General features: G+C 39.5%; 1 protein-coding gene and 1 pseudogene across 4 annotated transcripts in view; both read left to right on the forward strand.

The window, feature by feature from the left end:
* SGCZ (sarcoglycan zeta) overlaps window positions 1–16,777 on the forward strand; it is a gene marked incomplete at its 3' end in the record, with an annotated part of 649,851 nt that extends 633,074 nt beyond the window's left edge. For all 3 annotated transcript variants that reach the window (XM_080660708.1, XM_080660710.1, XM_080660709.1), the window contains 2 exons: window positions 9,698–9,821; window positions 16,586–16,777. In XM_080660708.1, coding sequence (XP_080516834.1) covers window positions 9,698–9,821; window positions 16,586–16,777 — 316 coding nt within the window. The remainder of the gene's footprint in view (window positions 1–9,697; window positions 9,822–16,585) is intronic.
* Window positions 1,926–3,547, forward strand: LOC308243253 (ubiquitin-ribosomal protein eL40 fusion protein-like; annotated as a pseudogene). The gene is made up of 2 exons: window positions 1,926–1,937; window positions 3,049–3,547. The product of its transcript is annotated as a ubiquitin-ribosomal protein eL40 fusion protein-like (transcript).
* Window positions 16,778–18,027: the final 1,250 nt, after the last annotated feature.

Here is an 18,027-nt window from a genome sequence, read left to right on the forward strand (position 1 = left end):
TATTTTTGAACTGTTTTAATACAAATATCAGAGTTTGATGATTCATTCAATAAAAAATTTTAAAGTACTAAGTTCTAAAAGAAACATTTTTTACTTCTAACATTTTAGTAATCGTGTACCCATTTTATGCTTTGTGGTTAGGAAAAATATATTGCCCAAAGAGGAATAAGAACCAACTGGCATTTTAATTACCTTGCTGGTATGTCTCAAAATTCATAAGGGGAAATGTGGATGAAATTATATTAGTATACTAGAGGCCCGGTGCACGAAATTCGTATACGGGGGTGTGTGTCCCTCAGCCCAGCCTGCACCCTCCCAATCTGGGACCCCTCAAGGGATCTCCGACCGCCCGTTTAAGCCCGGTCCCAGACCGTTTAAGCCCGATCCCGGTGGGGTCGGGCATAAACGGGCAGTTGGACATCCCTCTCACAATCCAGGACTGCTGGCTCCAAACTGCTCGCCTGCCTGCCTTCCTGATTGCCCCTAACCGCTTCTGCCTGCCCGCCTGATCACCCCCTAACCACTCCCCTGCCAGCCTGATTGAAGACTAACTGCTCCCCTGCCAGCCTGTTTTCCCCTGACTGCCCTCCTCTGCTGGCTTGGTCACCCCTAACTGCCCTCCCCTGCTGGCCTGATCGCCCAAACTGCCCTCCCTTGCAGGCCTGGGTCCCTCCCAACTGCCTTTCCCTGCAGGCCTGGTTGCCCCCAACTTCCCTCCTCTGCTGGCCTGGTCACCCCTAACTGCCCTCCCCTGCAGGCTTGATTGCCCCCAACTGCCCTCCCCTGCTGGCCTGATCGCCCACAACTGCCCTCCCTTGCAGGCCTGGTCCCTCCCAACTGCCCTCCCCTGCTGGCCATCTTGTGGTGGCCATCTTGTGTCCACATGGGGGCAGGATCTTTGACCACATGGGGGCAGCCATCTTGTGTGTTGGAGTGATGGTCAATCTGCATATTACTCTTTTATTAGATAGGATAGAGGCCTGGTGCATGGGTGGGGGCCAGCTGGTTTGCCCTGAAGGGTGTCCCGGATCAGGGTGGGGGTTCCCTTGGGGCGTGGGGCAGCCTGGGCGAGGGGCCTGTGGGGGTTGGCAGGCCGGCCACGCCCCCTGGCGACCCAAGAGGAGGCCCTGGTATCTGGGATTTATTTATCTTCTACAATTGAAACTTTGTAGCCTGCAGCGGAGCCAAGCCTTCTGCTTGCTCCATGATGGCAGCCATTTCTGTTGGGATTTATGTATCTTCTATAATTGAAACTTTGTAGCCTTAAGCAGAGGCCTGGGCCGGCCAGGGTGTGCGGAAAGCTTGGCTTCCTCCATCGCCGGGGGCAACCCTAGCCTCCTGCTCTTTCCAGCTCCGTGGCTACCGCCATTTCTGTTTGGATTTATGTATCGTCTATCATTGAAACTTTGTAGCCTTGAGTGGAGGCCTAGGCCCGCAAGGGCAGGTGGAAAGCTTGGCTTCCTCCATTGCTGGGGAAACCCAAGCCTCCCTCCTGCTCTGTGGCGGTAGCCATCTTGGTTGGGTTTGTTTGCATATTCGCTCCTGATTGGCTGTTGGGTGTGGCTTGTGGGCGTGGCTTGTGGGTGTAGGGGAGTGATGGTTAATTTGCATATTACTCTTTTATTAGATAGGCTAGTGTACCTAGTTTTTAATTATTCATCAGTGATTTAAAGATTGACTTATTCTAGGCTTATCTGCTGCTGCTAAAAGCAGATTGGCAACCCCCACGATGAGTGATACTGGTCTAAATTCCACAACTGAAACATAAATAAAGCAAAGTGGTGATGGGGTTATTCAATTATTTATGTGTGTACTGGAGATTCAAATTAGAGTGTCTGAGATCTTTACAAGTTTTGCTGACAATTTTCCTTTCAGGGCTATAGAAGCACTCCTAGCTGACACCTAATTTTAAGCAACATGGTGGGATGGTTGGGCAGGTAATTAAAATGGTAATTTGGGGAGTAAGTAGACATACTGCCTTTGATTTTGCTTTTGTCAAAAATAAAAGGCTTTAGAAAGGAATTTCCCAACATATTTATTATAGAGTATAGGTAATATTTTGGTGTAGAAATATAGTAGATTTCTATTATTTATTTATTCAACAGATGTTTGATGAATGCTTAATATGTGCCTAGTTCTGTGCTAAGTTTCCACTTTTTTTAAACCTACACGCTGGGTTTCTTTGATTTTTTTAATATCAGGTGAAATTTTTTTTTAATAGAGCCTGTTTTAAAGGGCTAAAAAATCATGCTGAATTGTGAGTAAGGAGATAATGCCACATTTGCCTGGAATAACTCGTGTATGAATGTTCTTCCTTTTATATGTTTAAGTTAATTTATAAGTAAAATATTACAGTCCAGTAGGGTATCTGCACTCTACGGTGAGAAGTGATGAAATCCATTATATAATGCCCACTGCCCAAAGATTGTTGGAATCCAAGTTCCATTAACTGTTCCAAAAATCAGACAAGAATCTTGACTTGGAATCAGTAAATGAGTTTAATATTTAATGATGTAAGTGGCATCTTTTCATCGTTTCTGTTCTTGCATGAATATAACTTAAAACTGAAATATTGAGGTTTTATATTACTCTCTGGAAACACGTTGTTCTAATGTACATCATTTTTAAGTTCGAGGAAAAGCCACCACTTATTAAGTAGATGAGTATTTTTCTCTGAGACATTTTGTCAATAAAGGGGTGAAATACTTTGCTGGTGTTGTTCTACTAATTAGAGAAGAAGAATTCTTAGAGTAGTATTTTTCTCCTCTCCTCCCCATCCTTCCCCTCTGTCCTTCCCTCCCTCTTTCTTCCTTCTTTCCTTTTATACTTTCTATGTATGCATTTACGTATTTATCTAGTTAGTAACAAATGAGCATTATGAGAAGCTTGTTTTAGCTTGCAAACATGGGGAAACAAAGACAATTGAGCCAGAGATTTGTTTGAGATAATGTGAAAGAAGAAACCAGGATGGCATGTGCTAGTGAGCAGAAAACAAGAAAACTGGAGAAAACAAAAAGAATGTGATTTGCGCTCTTTCTCGTCAACGAGGCGGCAGCCTCCCCAGCAGACGCAGAGACGCAGATCTTTGAGAAAACCCTGACTGGCAAGACCATCACCCTTGAGGTTGAGCCCAGTGACACCGCTGAGAATTCAAAGCTAAAATCCAAGGCAAGGAGGGCATCCCGCCTGACCAGCAGCGTCTGATTTTTGCGGGCAAACAGCTAGAGGATGGTCGCACTCTCTCAGACTACAATATTCAGAAAGAGTCCACCCTGCACTGGGTGCTTCCTGAGGGCTGGCATCATCGAACCCTCCCTCCGCCAGCTCACGCAAAAGTGCAACTGCGACAAGATGATCTGCTGCAAGTGTTACACCCGCCTGCACCCCTGTGCTGTCAATGGCCACAGGAGGAAGCGCGGCCACACCAACAACCTGCGCCCCAAGAAGAAGGTTACATAAGGCCCCTCCACCAACTGCTTGGGTCCACAGGGCAGCCTTCTACCTGAACCCTGTGACGCTGGGGCCTCAAAAAAGTTTCTCTTTTGTTGACTGGGGGGGGAAAAAAAAAGAATGTGATTTGCATCTGAAGAAAGCTCATTGTAGCCTGAAATGATAAGACAGTAAAATTTCTTATATATTCAAGTCACAGTTGGCCTTAATTTTTTTCTGAAAACACTTTTCTGTTCAATTCTCCATTCATGCCATCATTGAAACCTCAAGTAATTCTGAGTGCCTACTATTTCTCTGGCACGTTGTTAAATATTTAGCAAAAACAAGATACATGATGCTTAAGTTCCACTTAAGTTTCTATCTAGTAATTGCATCCTGGGATTTACTTTAAAAGAATTCTGAATTCTTTTCTCAGAATGGTGAGACTTCTTCTAAGAGCGAGGCCTTTCATTTTCAATCTGAGAATTGCACAACCTTCAAAGCAAAATCTTGTTGCATCTTTGCTATGTGAAAACCATGAAAACCAGAATCACTTGGAAAAACAAGCAGACAAGAGTTCAGCAGTAATGCTTCTCTGCTATGTACTCTTTGAGTACCGACTCTGAAAAATAGTCAGAAATTCAGTGCTGTGAATTTAATACTTTCAAAATGAACACTTTTATATTTTATAGTTTTTTCCTTTGAATGCATAAAATGGAAAATTAGGTTATGAATTTTCTTCTAAGTTTCTGTTGAATTTTATAGTCTGTGATTTCTCTATTACTTTTTATATTTTGAATAGTTGAAACAGGAAGTTATTCCTGCAGAGTGTGTTAAGGATCCAATGTTATTTTCTTCAGTTTTTGTTAGTCAGTTTATTAAGCATCACTTATTAACATTTATTAAGTAACCTAGTATTTTCCAACACAAAATGATTGCACATTTGTCAGATATTTCTCATACTTTCTATCTATTTTAGATTGAATTGTGTTTTAATGATCCAATTTCTATTTCTAATTCCAATATCATTTGAATTAAAATAATTTTAGATTAAGTTCTAATTTTTTAAAAAATCTTCCACTTTATTTTATTTTTAAAATCTGGTAATTGTTACACATACTTTTCTCCCCCAATTATTTTGACATAATGTTTTAACTTTCAAGAGATTCTATTGAGATTCTTGCTGGATTTTTATTACATGTTTTCATTACTTTGTGAAGTAGTAGAAGTTTCATGATATGATATATGTATGAGTTTATTTTTATCCAGGAATATCTCCAATTCTTCAATTTTCAAGTAAAGAATATTAAATGTCCATTTTATACATCCCTCTCCCTGAAATAATTATAAAATACAGGCATTAAATCATATAGCATTTATATTAATATGATAATTTAGCAACATGAATTATATAGTTTAAAGTTGTCCCTACATACCAATAACATTATCTATTACACCTTAATACCATTGATGATGAAATTAACATCAATTAACAATTTCCTACTTATATTTCCATAGCATAATATTTTACAAATTTTGTGTAAAAGGTAAATAATTCGATAAGATCTGAGACCACACCTCTTTCCCAACATCTTATTCTATGGCTACAGTGGCAATGGATACCTGAATGTAATGAAACATTTCTGATTAAATAATTAGTAAACACTAAAATGGAAAAACTGAAGAACCCTGAAATCCTTAATGTATTTTAATGCTCTAATCCCAAATGTCAGACATGGTAGAAATGTGCTACAAAAAATGTACACATTTAATATGGACATTTTACTGTTAAACATATGAGTAATAACTCCAACCCCTTATCCTCAGAAACAAACTAAACCATATCAATTATTTGATAAAGTAACTGTTTTTCCTCGCACTTTATAAGATCACTGAGTTTCCGTGAATGTAAGATTCATAATCTGTTTTAGAACTTGAATCCTCTTTCATTAAGTTTTTATCTGACTTCTGTTTAAATGGTTCAGTAATAGCCAAACTTAAAGAATAACATTTTAGAAATAAATGGCAGCAGAGTAGGAGGATGCTGCATGGACATGCTCCCAGCTGGAATTACACCTGAAATACGGAAAGGCTTCCTGAATAATCAACGGAAAACTCACAGGAGAGAACCCTGATACCCAAGGACCAAAGGTGGAGAAGGCATAGAGACTGGTAGGAGGGGTGGAGGGGCGAAAGGGCTGGCTGGGCACCCACAGATGGCAACTGGATTCCAGGAGAGATATCTCAGCTGTGGGGGGGTGCCACTGAGAACTTTGGGATCTAATCCTCAAGCTGGGCTCCCCAGCAGAGAGCACCAAACTGAGGAGGGTACCCACATAACATCTAGCTGTAAAAAGCAGTGGGGTGCTGTCTGCCAGGGAGTGGCAGCTGAAAGTTCAGGCACCCTCTTAAAGGTCCAAAGCACAAAAATTCCCTGTGGAGCCACCCACCTTGTGCTCTGGCAGAGGGACAGTGAAGTGGACTGGAGCTGTGAGAGCAGAACCCAGGACTGCGGACTCGGGGGATAGAGCTCAGAAGGCAGACACCCCAAGTTTCCTGGGTTGAGTCATTCCCTCTTGCAGTGGAGAACATCTTTCCCAAGTAGTCATCTGCCTTGCCTTGGGGGAAAGATAGTCGGCACACCCTATTGGAAAAAACCTTGCCCTGAGGCCACATAAGAGATTAGAAGTAATACCGTAATTAGCCTCCAGGCAGAAACAACTGCCCCACCCTGTTAAAAAAAAACAAAACACTCACCACACCTGAGGAAAATTGCCTGGAGGCAATTCAAGTCACATCCTATTAGTCTGTAGAGAGAGGTGGTCTCTGGAAGCTTTGAGTCTTTGCCCGATCCAACTAGTCAAAAACAGCCTTTAACACTGACCTGCACTAGAGATTGAAAGGTGTAGAGGATCTACCTAATACATAGTCACAAATCCAGATAGACAACCAAAATGAGGAAACAAAGAAACAACCCCCAAATGAAAGAACTAGTGAATTCCCCAGAAGAAGAGATAAATGAAGCAGAGATAAATTTATCTGAAACAGAGTTCACAGTAATGATGTTAAAAATGCTCAACAGTATGAAAAAAAGATATAGTAACTATGAAAAAAAACCAGTCTGATATAAAGAATGACATAACATAAATAAAGAACACATTGGAAGGAATACACAGCAGATTAGGGGAAGCTGAGGATTGAATAAGTGAGTTAGAAGACAGAGTTGAAAATATCACTCAATTAGAAAACCAAAAAGAAAAAAAAAAAAACAATTAAAAAACAGGAGGACAGCTTAAGGGAGCTGTGGGACAATGTGAAACATAACAATATTAGAAGAGTAGGAGTGCATGAAGAAGCAGAAAGGGAGAAAGGAATAGAGAAGGTGTTCGAAGAAATAATGGTAGAAAACTTCCCTAACCTGGTAAAGGAAAAAGTCACACAAGTTCAGGAGGCACAGAGAACCCCCAAGCAAGAAGAACCCAAACAGACCCATGCCCAGGCACATCATAATTAAAATGCCAAAAATTAAAGACAAAGAGAGAATCTTAAAGGCAGCAAGAGAAAACAAAACTGTTACCTACAAAGGAGTTCCCATAAAGCTGACACCTGATTTCTCATCAGAAACTCTATAGCCCAGAAGGGAATGGCATGAAGTACTCAAGGTAATGGAAAGCAAGGATCTGAGACCAAGATTACTATATCCAGCAAGGCTATCATTCAAAATAGACAATCAAATAAAGAGCTTCCCAGACAAAAAAAGACAAAAGGAGTTCATCACCACCAAGCCAGCATTATAAGAAATGCTAAAGGGATTGCTGAGAAGAAGAAACAGAAAGAAAACTAGCCATACAGAATTAAAATGGCTATAAATAAGTACCTCTCAATAATAACCCTAAATGTAAATGGATTAAATGCTCCAATCAAAAGGTGTGCAGTAGCTGAATGAACACAAAAACATGACCCAACTATATGCTGTCTACAAGAGACCCACCTCAAAACAAGACACACACAGGATGAAAGTGAAGGGATGGAAAAAAATCCTCCATGCAAATGGAAAAGAAAAAAAAGCTGGAGTAGCAATACTCGTATCCGACAAAATAGACTTTAAAAGCATCATGCTAAGTGAAGTAAGCCAGTCAGAGAAAGATAAACATCATATGATCTCACTCATTTGTGGAATATAATGAACAACATAAACTGATGAACAAAAATAGAGCCAGAGGGGAAAAGTATTCTAGAATATAATAGAAGTAATCCTGTTATTTTCAGATTTTTAATACTTCCTACAACTTTTGTGATATCATACTATGTTAGTACAGTTTTGGTAATATTATTATACTTACAATCCTTTTATTCATGAATTATTAATATTTATTGCATGTAATATTATAATATATAAGATCATTTTTCTGGAATAATTGGTGTTTATTGCATGCAACATCATATTTAAAATCATTTTTCTGGAGATATTAAAAAAGAATAACATTTTATATTACAAATAATTAACAAATGGAAATAGTAGGAATCACAGATAATGCTGTTTAAGGTGATGTAGATTTGGAGGCGTATCTGGGAAAATTAATTAAAAATACACATTTTAACATTCAGATTTTGAAATTAAATAATGTGTCAAAGTATAAGGATTATGAATAAAAAATGACAAGTGATTTTTCCTTTTCAAGTTTACAACTATTCTGTAAAATGTGTGATTTTGTTTAAAAAAAAAAAAAAAGACAACATACAGATATTTCTTTAAAGTATCTTATTCAGAACCTGACATCACTCCTCACTCCTGCCAGGGATTTTTTTTTTTTTTTAAACACAGGCTTTAACTATGTTTTTAATTGCTTTTTAGAAAGAGAGGAAGGGAGAGAGAGACACATCCATGAGAGAGAAGTATCATCATCTATTGGCTGCCTCCTGCACACTCCCTCCTGGGGATCAAGCCCACAACCAGGGCATGTGCCCTGACCAGAATCAGACTTTGACCTCTTGGATCCTGTGTGGACTCTCAACCACTGAGCCACACTGGCTGGGCTCTGCCAGGGATTTTATGAAGATGTTCAAGAGGCCCATAGGGATGAAAGTTTCCAAGTTGGTTTTTGAGTGGAAAGAAAGAAGAAAAGTCATTCGAACATGCCCAAATCACTTTTCTAAGCTGGCAGGAGTCCCTCAATATCACTTTCAACTTTACTACTGAGAAAGAGAGAGATGATCAAACTATTTAATGTGGTTCTCTCTGCAAAAGAGCTCTGGATCTATGGCCTCACTGTAAACTAGCTGCTTGGAGTGATGGTGCATCTGAGCCTGAGGGGCCTCTTGTCCTGAATTCCTGTGGTCAAGGGAACACAGGCCACTCACTGCAGCCCAGAGCAGAGCACTTATCCAAAGCCCAGTTCAGGAGGACGGTGTCTTCTCACTCCAGTGCTTTTTACGACTGTATTCTATTTTCTGTATGCTGCCTTCCTTGGCTCTTTTCTCTAGTTATATATTTGAAGATAATTTTGAAACTGCCTCCCAGCTACCTTTCTTTTGCAGACTCAACTATCTTAAACACTTCTCTCAAAATGTATGTAGTCAATCTTGAATAACTACAATCTCAAAATGTATGTAATAATGTTGTACTTGTATATCATCCCTTACTTAATTTTCCTTCCTTAGACTAATGTCTTTTATTCTGTGGACATTTTCCTCGACCAGTAGAAGTCAGTTGATGGAGGAAATGTTTTATTTCTTCATTTTGATTAATTTCTTTGAAGTGTAAAGAGTATTTTGAAAATGTTCAAGTTTATAAATGTTTACTGTGCGTGCTTGGCAGTTTACAGTATTCATGATTTTCATTAAAGCTCTCTCATCTCCACAAAATAGGGACTCTTTATTGAGGGATATTTATATGCTCAGTTTGTAGAAATGTCTTTATTAAAACTCCATCATTAATATTGAAAATGTATAAAAGATTTAAACGAGTAAACTTATGACCTACTTTCATGTGTATTGTGAAGGGAAACAACATAAGAAACTAAGTAAATCAATTTACAAATGAGAGTAAATCATCCATGGCAATAAATAATTTCATAAAAAGCCAAAAAATAAATAAGGCAATCAAAAATCATTATAAATGTCACTTGTTTTTTTGTTTTTTTTTAATGGAAAATATTTTTATTTCTTCCTACCCACTCCTCTGTTTTTAGTTGACTAATGTTATCTTTTAGCCCATCATAATAATTTTTTATTTTTACTCTTAAGGATTCCTTTGTTTTCCCCTTAGGCTTGAATCACCAACCAGGTCCTTGATAATGGAGGCTCCTCGAGGGGTCCAGGTGCGAGCTGCTGCAGGAGACTTCAAGGCCACGTGCAGGAAGGAGCTGCACTTGCAGTCTACAGAGGGCGAGGTGAGTTCCCAGGGTAGCGGGTGGCCCTTTACTGGTGAGAGTGCTTCCGCTCAAAGTATAGGCATATGGTTCCAGCTGAGACATAGAGAGCTGCTTCTTAAGATAGCAATGATGATGACCATATTAATACTTCTTCTTAAAACTTGGCAAACCTAATGTTATTTTCTTAAGTCAAAGCTCTATTTATTTTATATTGAAAGATATTCATTCATATGTCAAGAATGAATGGGGCATCTGAATTCCTGTAGTTTCAAAATTGGCAGACACACATAATAAATGTCAAGATACTATCAAGAATAAATTAATCTTTTTTTAAATTATATTTTGGTCTTGAAAACATTTTCGTAAAAAGTACCTTGAATGTTTGTTTCTATAGAAATAATGCCTAGCCTGGCTGGCATGTCTCTGTGGTTGAGCATGGACCTATGAACCAGGAAGTCATCAATTCCTGGTCAGGGCAGATGACCAGGTTGCTGGCTGATCCCTGATAGGGGGTGTGCAGGAGGCTGCCGATCAATGATTCCCTCTCATCATTGATGTTTCTATCTCTCTCTTGTGCTCTCTTAAATCAATGTAAAAATATATATTTAAAAAAATAGTACCTACATTTTTTTTTAAAGGAAAACAAAATGAAAGTTTAATTTACTTTTTAACCGTACTGTTATTTCCTGGGTAAGGAGATACTCCTTAATCGTTTTTTTCTGTTCACTTCATTTCCCCCAAGAATCTCCTTTAAGTCTATTGTCATTCCTTTAAAGACCATCTGCTTTTTTTCACTGTCTGCTCTAAAGAACCTTTTGTCTTCGGTCTTCCACTCTTGCACTCTAATGCAATAGACACCATTTATTCCCTTCGGTCTAATGCAATAGACACCATTTATTCCCTTTCCCTTACTTGCTCTAAACATTGTGATTGTTGTGTCTGTAGAGTCACATTTTTGTCAATCTCCAAGTTACTCATCAGGTGTCTTCACATATTACCTCTCCTCGTTTTCTCTGTGGACTTTTTCTGGAACTCTGAAGAAATGCTAAGACTTTTCATTGTTTTGCCCTAAGATCCCTTAGCCTCTCCTTCCTACTTTCTATTTCTTTGTCTCCCTGTGCCTCACTCCGTTTATTTATTCAGATCTACATGCCCAGGTTCCTCTTCAGTATCTTATCGCATACTTAATCCCTACATTGAGCTTTTAATTTTAGTAATTATGTTGTTCATTTCTAGGATTCTCATCTGTTGTTTTTTCAAATCTGCATGAACATTTATGCAGTTTCTCTTTTGTTTGCCTGTTTGTTTTTAATTCTACCTTAATTATTTCAAAGGCTTATACATAAAACATATTCTATTCTGTATATTTCTACCGTGACTCCCAAAGCCCTTGGAGGGCTAAGTCTGTTGTATTGCTGTTTATGCCAATCAATTCCCTTAGTATTTTCTTCCTTTGTGTGCTTATTTATTTTGTATTATGAGTTTAGGAAGTTTAAATTGAGAAGAAAAAGAATGGAAGGCTAATTTAAGAGCTGTTCTGGAGCATTTTATACCTCTTCAGATGTAAAGATGAGAGCATAAATTAATAGAATCAAAGGGAGACATTCTTTTTTTTTACTTTTATGCCATTATCTCAGTTGTTGATTCAAGATACATTTTAATTATATATTTTGCTTCATTTTTATAAACAAAGTCATTGTCAGAATCACATTAGCATCTTGTTACAACTTATGTGATCTAGAAATATGCTTTATGATATTTTAAAAATATATCCATATTACCTTTTAGGGCTCTTTCCACTATTACAGACTACAATACTTTGTCGTCCACAGCAAGACAGAAATCTTTCTAAATATCTTACATTCCTTTTAAAGAATTGCTTTTATCATGCTAATAATTCATTCAAATTATTCATAGTGAATCATCCCATAAGAAATATTGGTGGTTATTAATCTTTATTCTTTCCTTACTTATGCAACTTTTACTGATGTTCTTTTATTCAAAATATCAGCAGATTCCTTGGATCAATTACAGTTGGCATTTAATTGTGAATTGAGTAAAATGCTATAAATAAATCATATCCAGAGGTATTCAGCTATGGTCATTTTTATACTAATAAAACAAAGATGTAGAAAGGCTTAGCACTTTATATTAGAATAAATAACATGTCATTTTCCTACAAAGTAATGTGAAATGATATAAAAATCTTTCTCTTTGCTTCACTGACTATGCCATAGAAAGGCAGACTGATCATTTATTAAACAATATAAAATGATGTCAAGTCTATCTTTAGATAGTTTTTGAACTAGTTAAAATCAGAACAGGCATAGCATTGAGGTTACCAAAATAATGGACAAAATGTGTAAAAATGAAATTACACACAAAATCAGCACTGTAGAAGATGCAGTTATTTCTCACAGTGTTACAAGGAATTTCAGTTTCAGCTCTGAGGACAATGAGAGTCATAGCTATAAGGACACTGGACATGATATAATAGTATATGCAAAGCAATGCTGTAGTTACATGTTACAAGACACAGAGGAAGGAGAAAACAATTTTCATTTTGCAAACTGATTAAGATTTTCCCTACAGCAATAGGTCTTATTTCAACAGGTAAGGATGGGATAAATGAATCTTAGTGGAGAGAACACAGTGGGCCATGAGTTAAAACCTCAGGGGTGTAATTTTGAGCACCAGAAAGAGTTTCCAAACAAATGGATTACATGGTTTATAGGACAATATAGGATAGAAATATCAATTTGAGAAGTTGGAAAGTGAACAGTATTACTAGCAGACAGAAAGAGATACGAGCAAGCCCATCCATGCTGCAGAAGCCTGGAGAAGCTGAGCAATGTTGGGTTGAAAGAATCAATATATATTGTCCCTTTTACCTTCTGACTTATTTTCTATCTAAGCCAATAAAATATGATTTTCTCTTTTTAAAGGCCCTGTTCATTTTAATTTATCTATTAATAAGATATACCTCCCTTATGTGGGTGAGGATACAGTGTGGATCTCAGAAGTTTATGGAATTAAGTATTGTCATAGAGCTAAATATTGTGTAGAGCAGCCCCTAAGTGGATAGGAGAACTGGAGGGTAGTGCTATAAAGCTGAAGTGGGCCACACACCGTAAGGTTCAAGGCTAAGGCCACTGATGAGGTCTCTACGTCTGTGCTTGCTTTGAAGGCTGCCACCTGCTTGCCCTTCCTGTATAAAAGCAGCTACTCTCTGCATTCATTCCCTCAGGCTACACCAGTGGAAAGACAATTAGCTTCCAGCTATAAAAGCCAGTGTGGCAGCACGGGGTCAGCACGCCTCTGCAAATCACCAGGGCTAACCAGTGACAAGTGTTTCTGTGTTTATTCATAAGTGAACCATTCACGATATCTACAGTCATTTGACCGATCCCACATGACCTCCTTATCCATATGTTCTTCAGCTTTCCATGTTCCACTGTTTGTCATCTAGGTCTCAAGTTTTCTTGGCCAAAACACCAGCCCTAACAGATCTTCGGAGATCTCACCTCCAAATATCCAGACCTAAACCCCACCGTCCCAGAGCTTGCCCCTATAATATTTTTAAAACTTGAGAATGTCTGCAAGTGTGCTGGCTCCTAAAGTCAATGTGAGGGAAGGGGGATGAGCTCTGCAATCCCAGGTCCTCTCTGACTCAACCAGGAAGGGCGGTCTCCCCTCCCCCGCTATGAAGAAATGCAGGAAAGAGCCCAGCTTCTGTAACGATGTGTTACCATCATTAATGTCCCTCAAGGAGGAAACAAAAGCCAGAAGAAATGAAGCCCGCATCTACACCCCAAAAATGTATTGGCATTTTATTTTGCTGGTTTATATTTCTAATGTTCACATCAGTTAAACAAATCTGGAAATAATTAAAAGTGAAGGCCTTTTTGTTCCTCTCTACTTTCCTCTCACTTAACCCAGGAGTAATGATGCTTTTTTAAATTTGAATACTGTGGTTAAATATAGTCATTCATTTATTTCATAATCCATTTAGTCAACAACTATATTATGTGGACACTGGAAGTGCAGGATCAAACACTGTGGAATTATAAAAATATTAAGGAGTGGTCCTTCCTTCAAGGACAAAATTTAGTAGGGAATGTAAGATATAAATATGACTATAAAATAGTATAATAAACTAGAGGCCCGGTGCACAAAATTCGTGCATGGTGGTTTGGAGGGGTCCCTCAGCCCGGCCTGCATTCTCTCACAATCTGGGACCCCTCTGGGGGTGTTGGGCCTAAACCAGCAGTCGGACATCCCTCTTGCAATCCAGGACACTGCGTGCACCAGTGACCATACTTTTCATACAGGTGAAAGGCATCTTGCTGTTGTATGGGCAGCTACATTTTTTTGCCCTGATAATAAAAAGTAGTACATAACATGATTCTTCTGAGGCAGTAGTGCCATTTTCCCCATTTTATGGGTGGAAAAACTGAAGCAGGGAGAAGTTAAGTAATTGGCTTTGTCACACAGTTATAAGTGTCAGAATCAGAGCTGACCACAAAATGTGCAAGCCAGAGTCCATGCATGTCATCGCTGCATCATCCTGTTTTTTCAGTGTTAGAGTAGCCTTGCCAGGTTTTAATTTTTAAATCTAAGAGACTGTTCCCAATATATAGGGTAGGGTCTCTAGGCCTGGCTGGTGATCAGGGCCGATCTGTGGGGTGACCAGCAGGCGGGGTGACTGGGGACCCCTGCTGGCACCTGCCTTGGCTGGTAGCCTGACACCGCCCATCAGCCGGCCATGCCCCTTGATATCCATCACCAGTCACCTCCCTCTCAGGGGCAGCTCCTGTGTTGAGCGTCTGCCCCCTGGTGGTCAGTATTCGTCATAGTGACCGGTCATTCCACAGTTTGGCCTATTTGCATACTAGGGTTTTATTACATAGGATATCAGCAAAATAAGAGTAATAACAATAAAGTGCTACGGGAGAACCAAATAAAAGGAGTCTTTCCATCGTGGAGCACCAGGGAAGGGCCTGTGGAGGTTAAAGCGAATGAATAGGACTTTGGTGGAGACACCTGTCCAAGGTGAAGGAGGTGCGTTATTTCGCCCACCATGTACTCCCACAGTTCTATGAACTGTTCCATAACCGTGAACCAAAGGCAGAGTCTGCCCTCAGAGAGCTCACTTTTAAGTAAGAGAAGCACAATAAGTGAACATATACAATAAATGTTAAGAGGGGAGGGTTGCTATAAAGAAAAGCAGAACGGTCGAGGAGAAATTAATGAATGGATGAGTGTTATTTTAGGAAGGCGGCTAGGCAATCCTTTCTGAAAGGGCAGTCGTAGAACAGACATTTGGACAAACATGCTCACATCCAAATCTAAAATATACACGATGTTTCTGGCTCATTTGTACAGCCAATCAGTTACTGTGTTTCAACATTTTAAAAATATGAAAGCGGCTAACAGTGGAAATGTCCTTCCACCCCTGTTCTCTAACCACCTCGTTAATATCCACCCCCCACGTGTACATATCTGCAGAAAAGTACTTCAGGCTAAAGTAGTAGGGGATAAAATCCCCTGAGGTCAGAGTTCTTCTGGTGTATTTGTGAAAATGTAAGAGCCGGAGCAAGAAGAATGATAGGAAATCATATTAGAGAGAGAGAGTCCCGGTTACATAGGGCTAGTGGGTCTTGGAAAGGAATAAGAATTCATGTTAAGTGTAGCGGAGGCCATTAGGAAATTTTGAACCCTGGGGTGCCGTGGTTTGATCTGCATTTCTTAAAAATGTACTCCAGCAATATGCACAGTAGACTATAAGGGATCAAGGATGACAGCTGGCTGGGCCTATTAGGCAGCTATTTCAAGAGTCCTAGTAAAAAAAGAATGAAACCTGGATGAGGATAAATATGTAGAAAATGGTGTATTCTCTGATTCTCCTGTCATTTTAAAGATGTGTTTAGGCAGTCATTTACTACTTAACAGTAGAATGAAGGAATAGCTACACAGTGTTTTTCCTTTGCTCATTCAAGTTCAGGATTCACTTTTTCTTTTTCGGGGACTTCCCCCGGGCATGTCTAAACCATGCGATCACTGCCCCTGAAAGTGTTAAGTCCATGATTTGGAATAAGCGAAGCAATCTTGCAAGTTAGAAGATACAGCCACGTAGGTGTTGAGTACAAGTAATATATTTCACGGAGACTTCAAACCTGGTTATAGCTAATAATTATCTGTTGTTAATCCTGCAGATAATCTACTTTGACTATCTTTTAGACAGTCTGCCAACATGATTTTAGGAGTATTTTTTTTTAAATTAGGCCAGAGTCATTTTTTTCTTAATTTTTTTTTTACATTAATTTCCCTTCCCTTCAATAATCTCATCTCCAGGAAGACCTTCCCCTCCCCCCATGCACCTATGACATGTGTGTGGAAGTCCCCCCATTGGGGACCCATGAGAGACTTTTAAGTTCTCTGTCTAGTCTTTAAACTAGGCATGATTAAGAAGTTCAATGGAGAGACGCTGTCAAATCATGAATTTTCTGCGGTGATTCAGTGGCTTGGTTCCTTAAGCAGACTGCACCGTGTTGCTTTTGCAGATGGAGGACTTTCCATCAGAATGCACGGTCTCGGAGGAGAAGATAGCTGTAGAGCCGCTGGGGCTGTACCTTAGCAGTGTAATTTGTTTGCTCAACACAGCGTGGCAGCTGAGCCAACAGAGTTGTTCGTTGTGTAGTCTTTCTCGCGAGGCCACGTTGTAAAGCTCTGAGGACTGGGGAATGCAAACATGAATTAAAACGCCCTTTTCCCCCCCGTAGATATTTTTGAACGCGGACACAATTCGGCTGGGAAATCTGCCGACCGGCTCCTTCTCATCTGCACCCAGCTCCTCAAACCCTCGGCAGCCAGTGTACGAACTGTGCGTCTGCCCCAACGGCAAACTGTACCTTTCTCCGGCAGGAGCAGGCTCCACGTGTCAGTTCAGCAGCAACGTCTGCTTGTGGAGCTGAAGTGACCGATGCCTCCTCACACCACAATAGCCTTTTGTTCCCGTCTGTCTGCTTCACGGTTCCGCTCGGTTTCCCTTGTGATCAGTCCAGAGATTCCTCAAATGGTCCACAGATGGACTCCTTCCCCGTAAGCGGGGATTCGCCTCCGCCTCCTCCCGTGATTCCGGGACGCGCAGCACGGAGGGTGTGAGTGGCCGGACGGCTGAAACCCGCCTTCAGCAGGAGAACTGGATCGTAACTTTTGCTCAAAGGGAGAATAACATAGGTGCCTTTGCTACATGAAGTGAAGCACACAGTTTTAGATTTTTGCAGGACCTGGATATGAACTGCACATATGACCATGACATAGATGAAATGCCCAGTGTCCGATGGCAAGATGAAATGGTTAACCCTGTGAGAAAACTAACACTTCAGTCTGAAAGCACAATTTTCCATTCATCTTTTTAGATGTACGCTCCCCCCCCCCCCGAATTTTAAAATTTTAAAGCATTATGTAATGTTTGCTTTACTAAAAATTAAATTCAATACATGGTTTTTAACAAAACAAAATAAGACAGAATCCCACCCTGAGTTTTGTTTCTTTAAATTCGATGTGTTGTTACTCTTTGTCTACTATGTTAAGAGTTTTGTACATTAGCTAATTTTGAAAGCACTCAGCAATATATTTACAGAATTAACCATATGCCACCATGCTGTCATTTGTCAGGTCTGAATGTCCTTATGTGGTATTTACTTGGCTATTGCATGTGACATATTTACTTTTAGCAAAACATCTAATTTATTGCGATATAAGATAGGATTAAGAGGGCCATACAGGTGGTGTGGATCCACATGCTCTTTGTTACACGTAGGTTCTAATGGTACAATTTTTGTTTGCACCATTCACTTTATACCTGACTCTGACTGATAAATTCAAACATCCTCTAAATAAATGAATACTAATGCACTGCATAGTGCTGAGAATGGGTTCACTTTCTGCTGGAATATCATCTTCAGAAGTATATCTATGTATTTTTTCACTGGAAATATTTAAGGACAGTAGGAATTAAATTTAAAATTCCTTCTGAAATAGTAAAAGAAATATAAATGTTAACAAATGTTGAAAATGTGTTTACATGATTAGGTTCATATTTTAAGGAATTTGTTTTTTCAACCCTTAACATTTACTTTTGTCAGACTCTTAAGCTGCCCTCCTACCAGGAATCCTAATTCCTTCCATTCTTCACTGCTTATTTTTGTAAATTAGCTTC

The sequence above is a fragment of the Plecotus auritus genome, assembly GCF_963455305.1.
Source record: "Plecotus auritus genome assembly, chromosome: 3".
NCBI lineage: Eukaryota > Metazoa > Chordata > Mammalia > Chiroptera > Vespertilionidae > Plecotus > Plecotus auritus.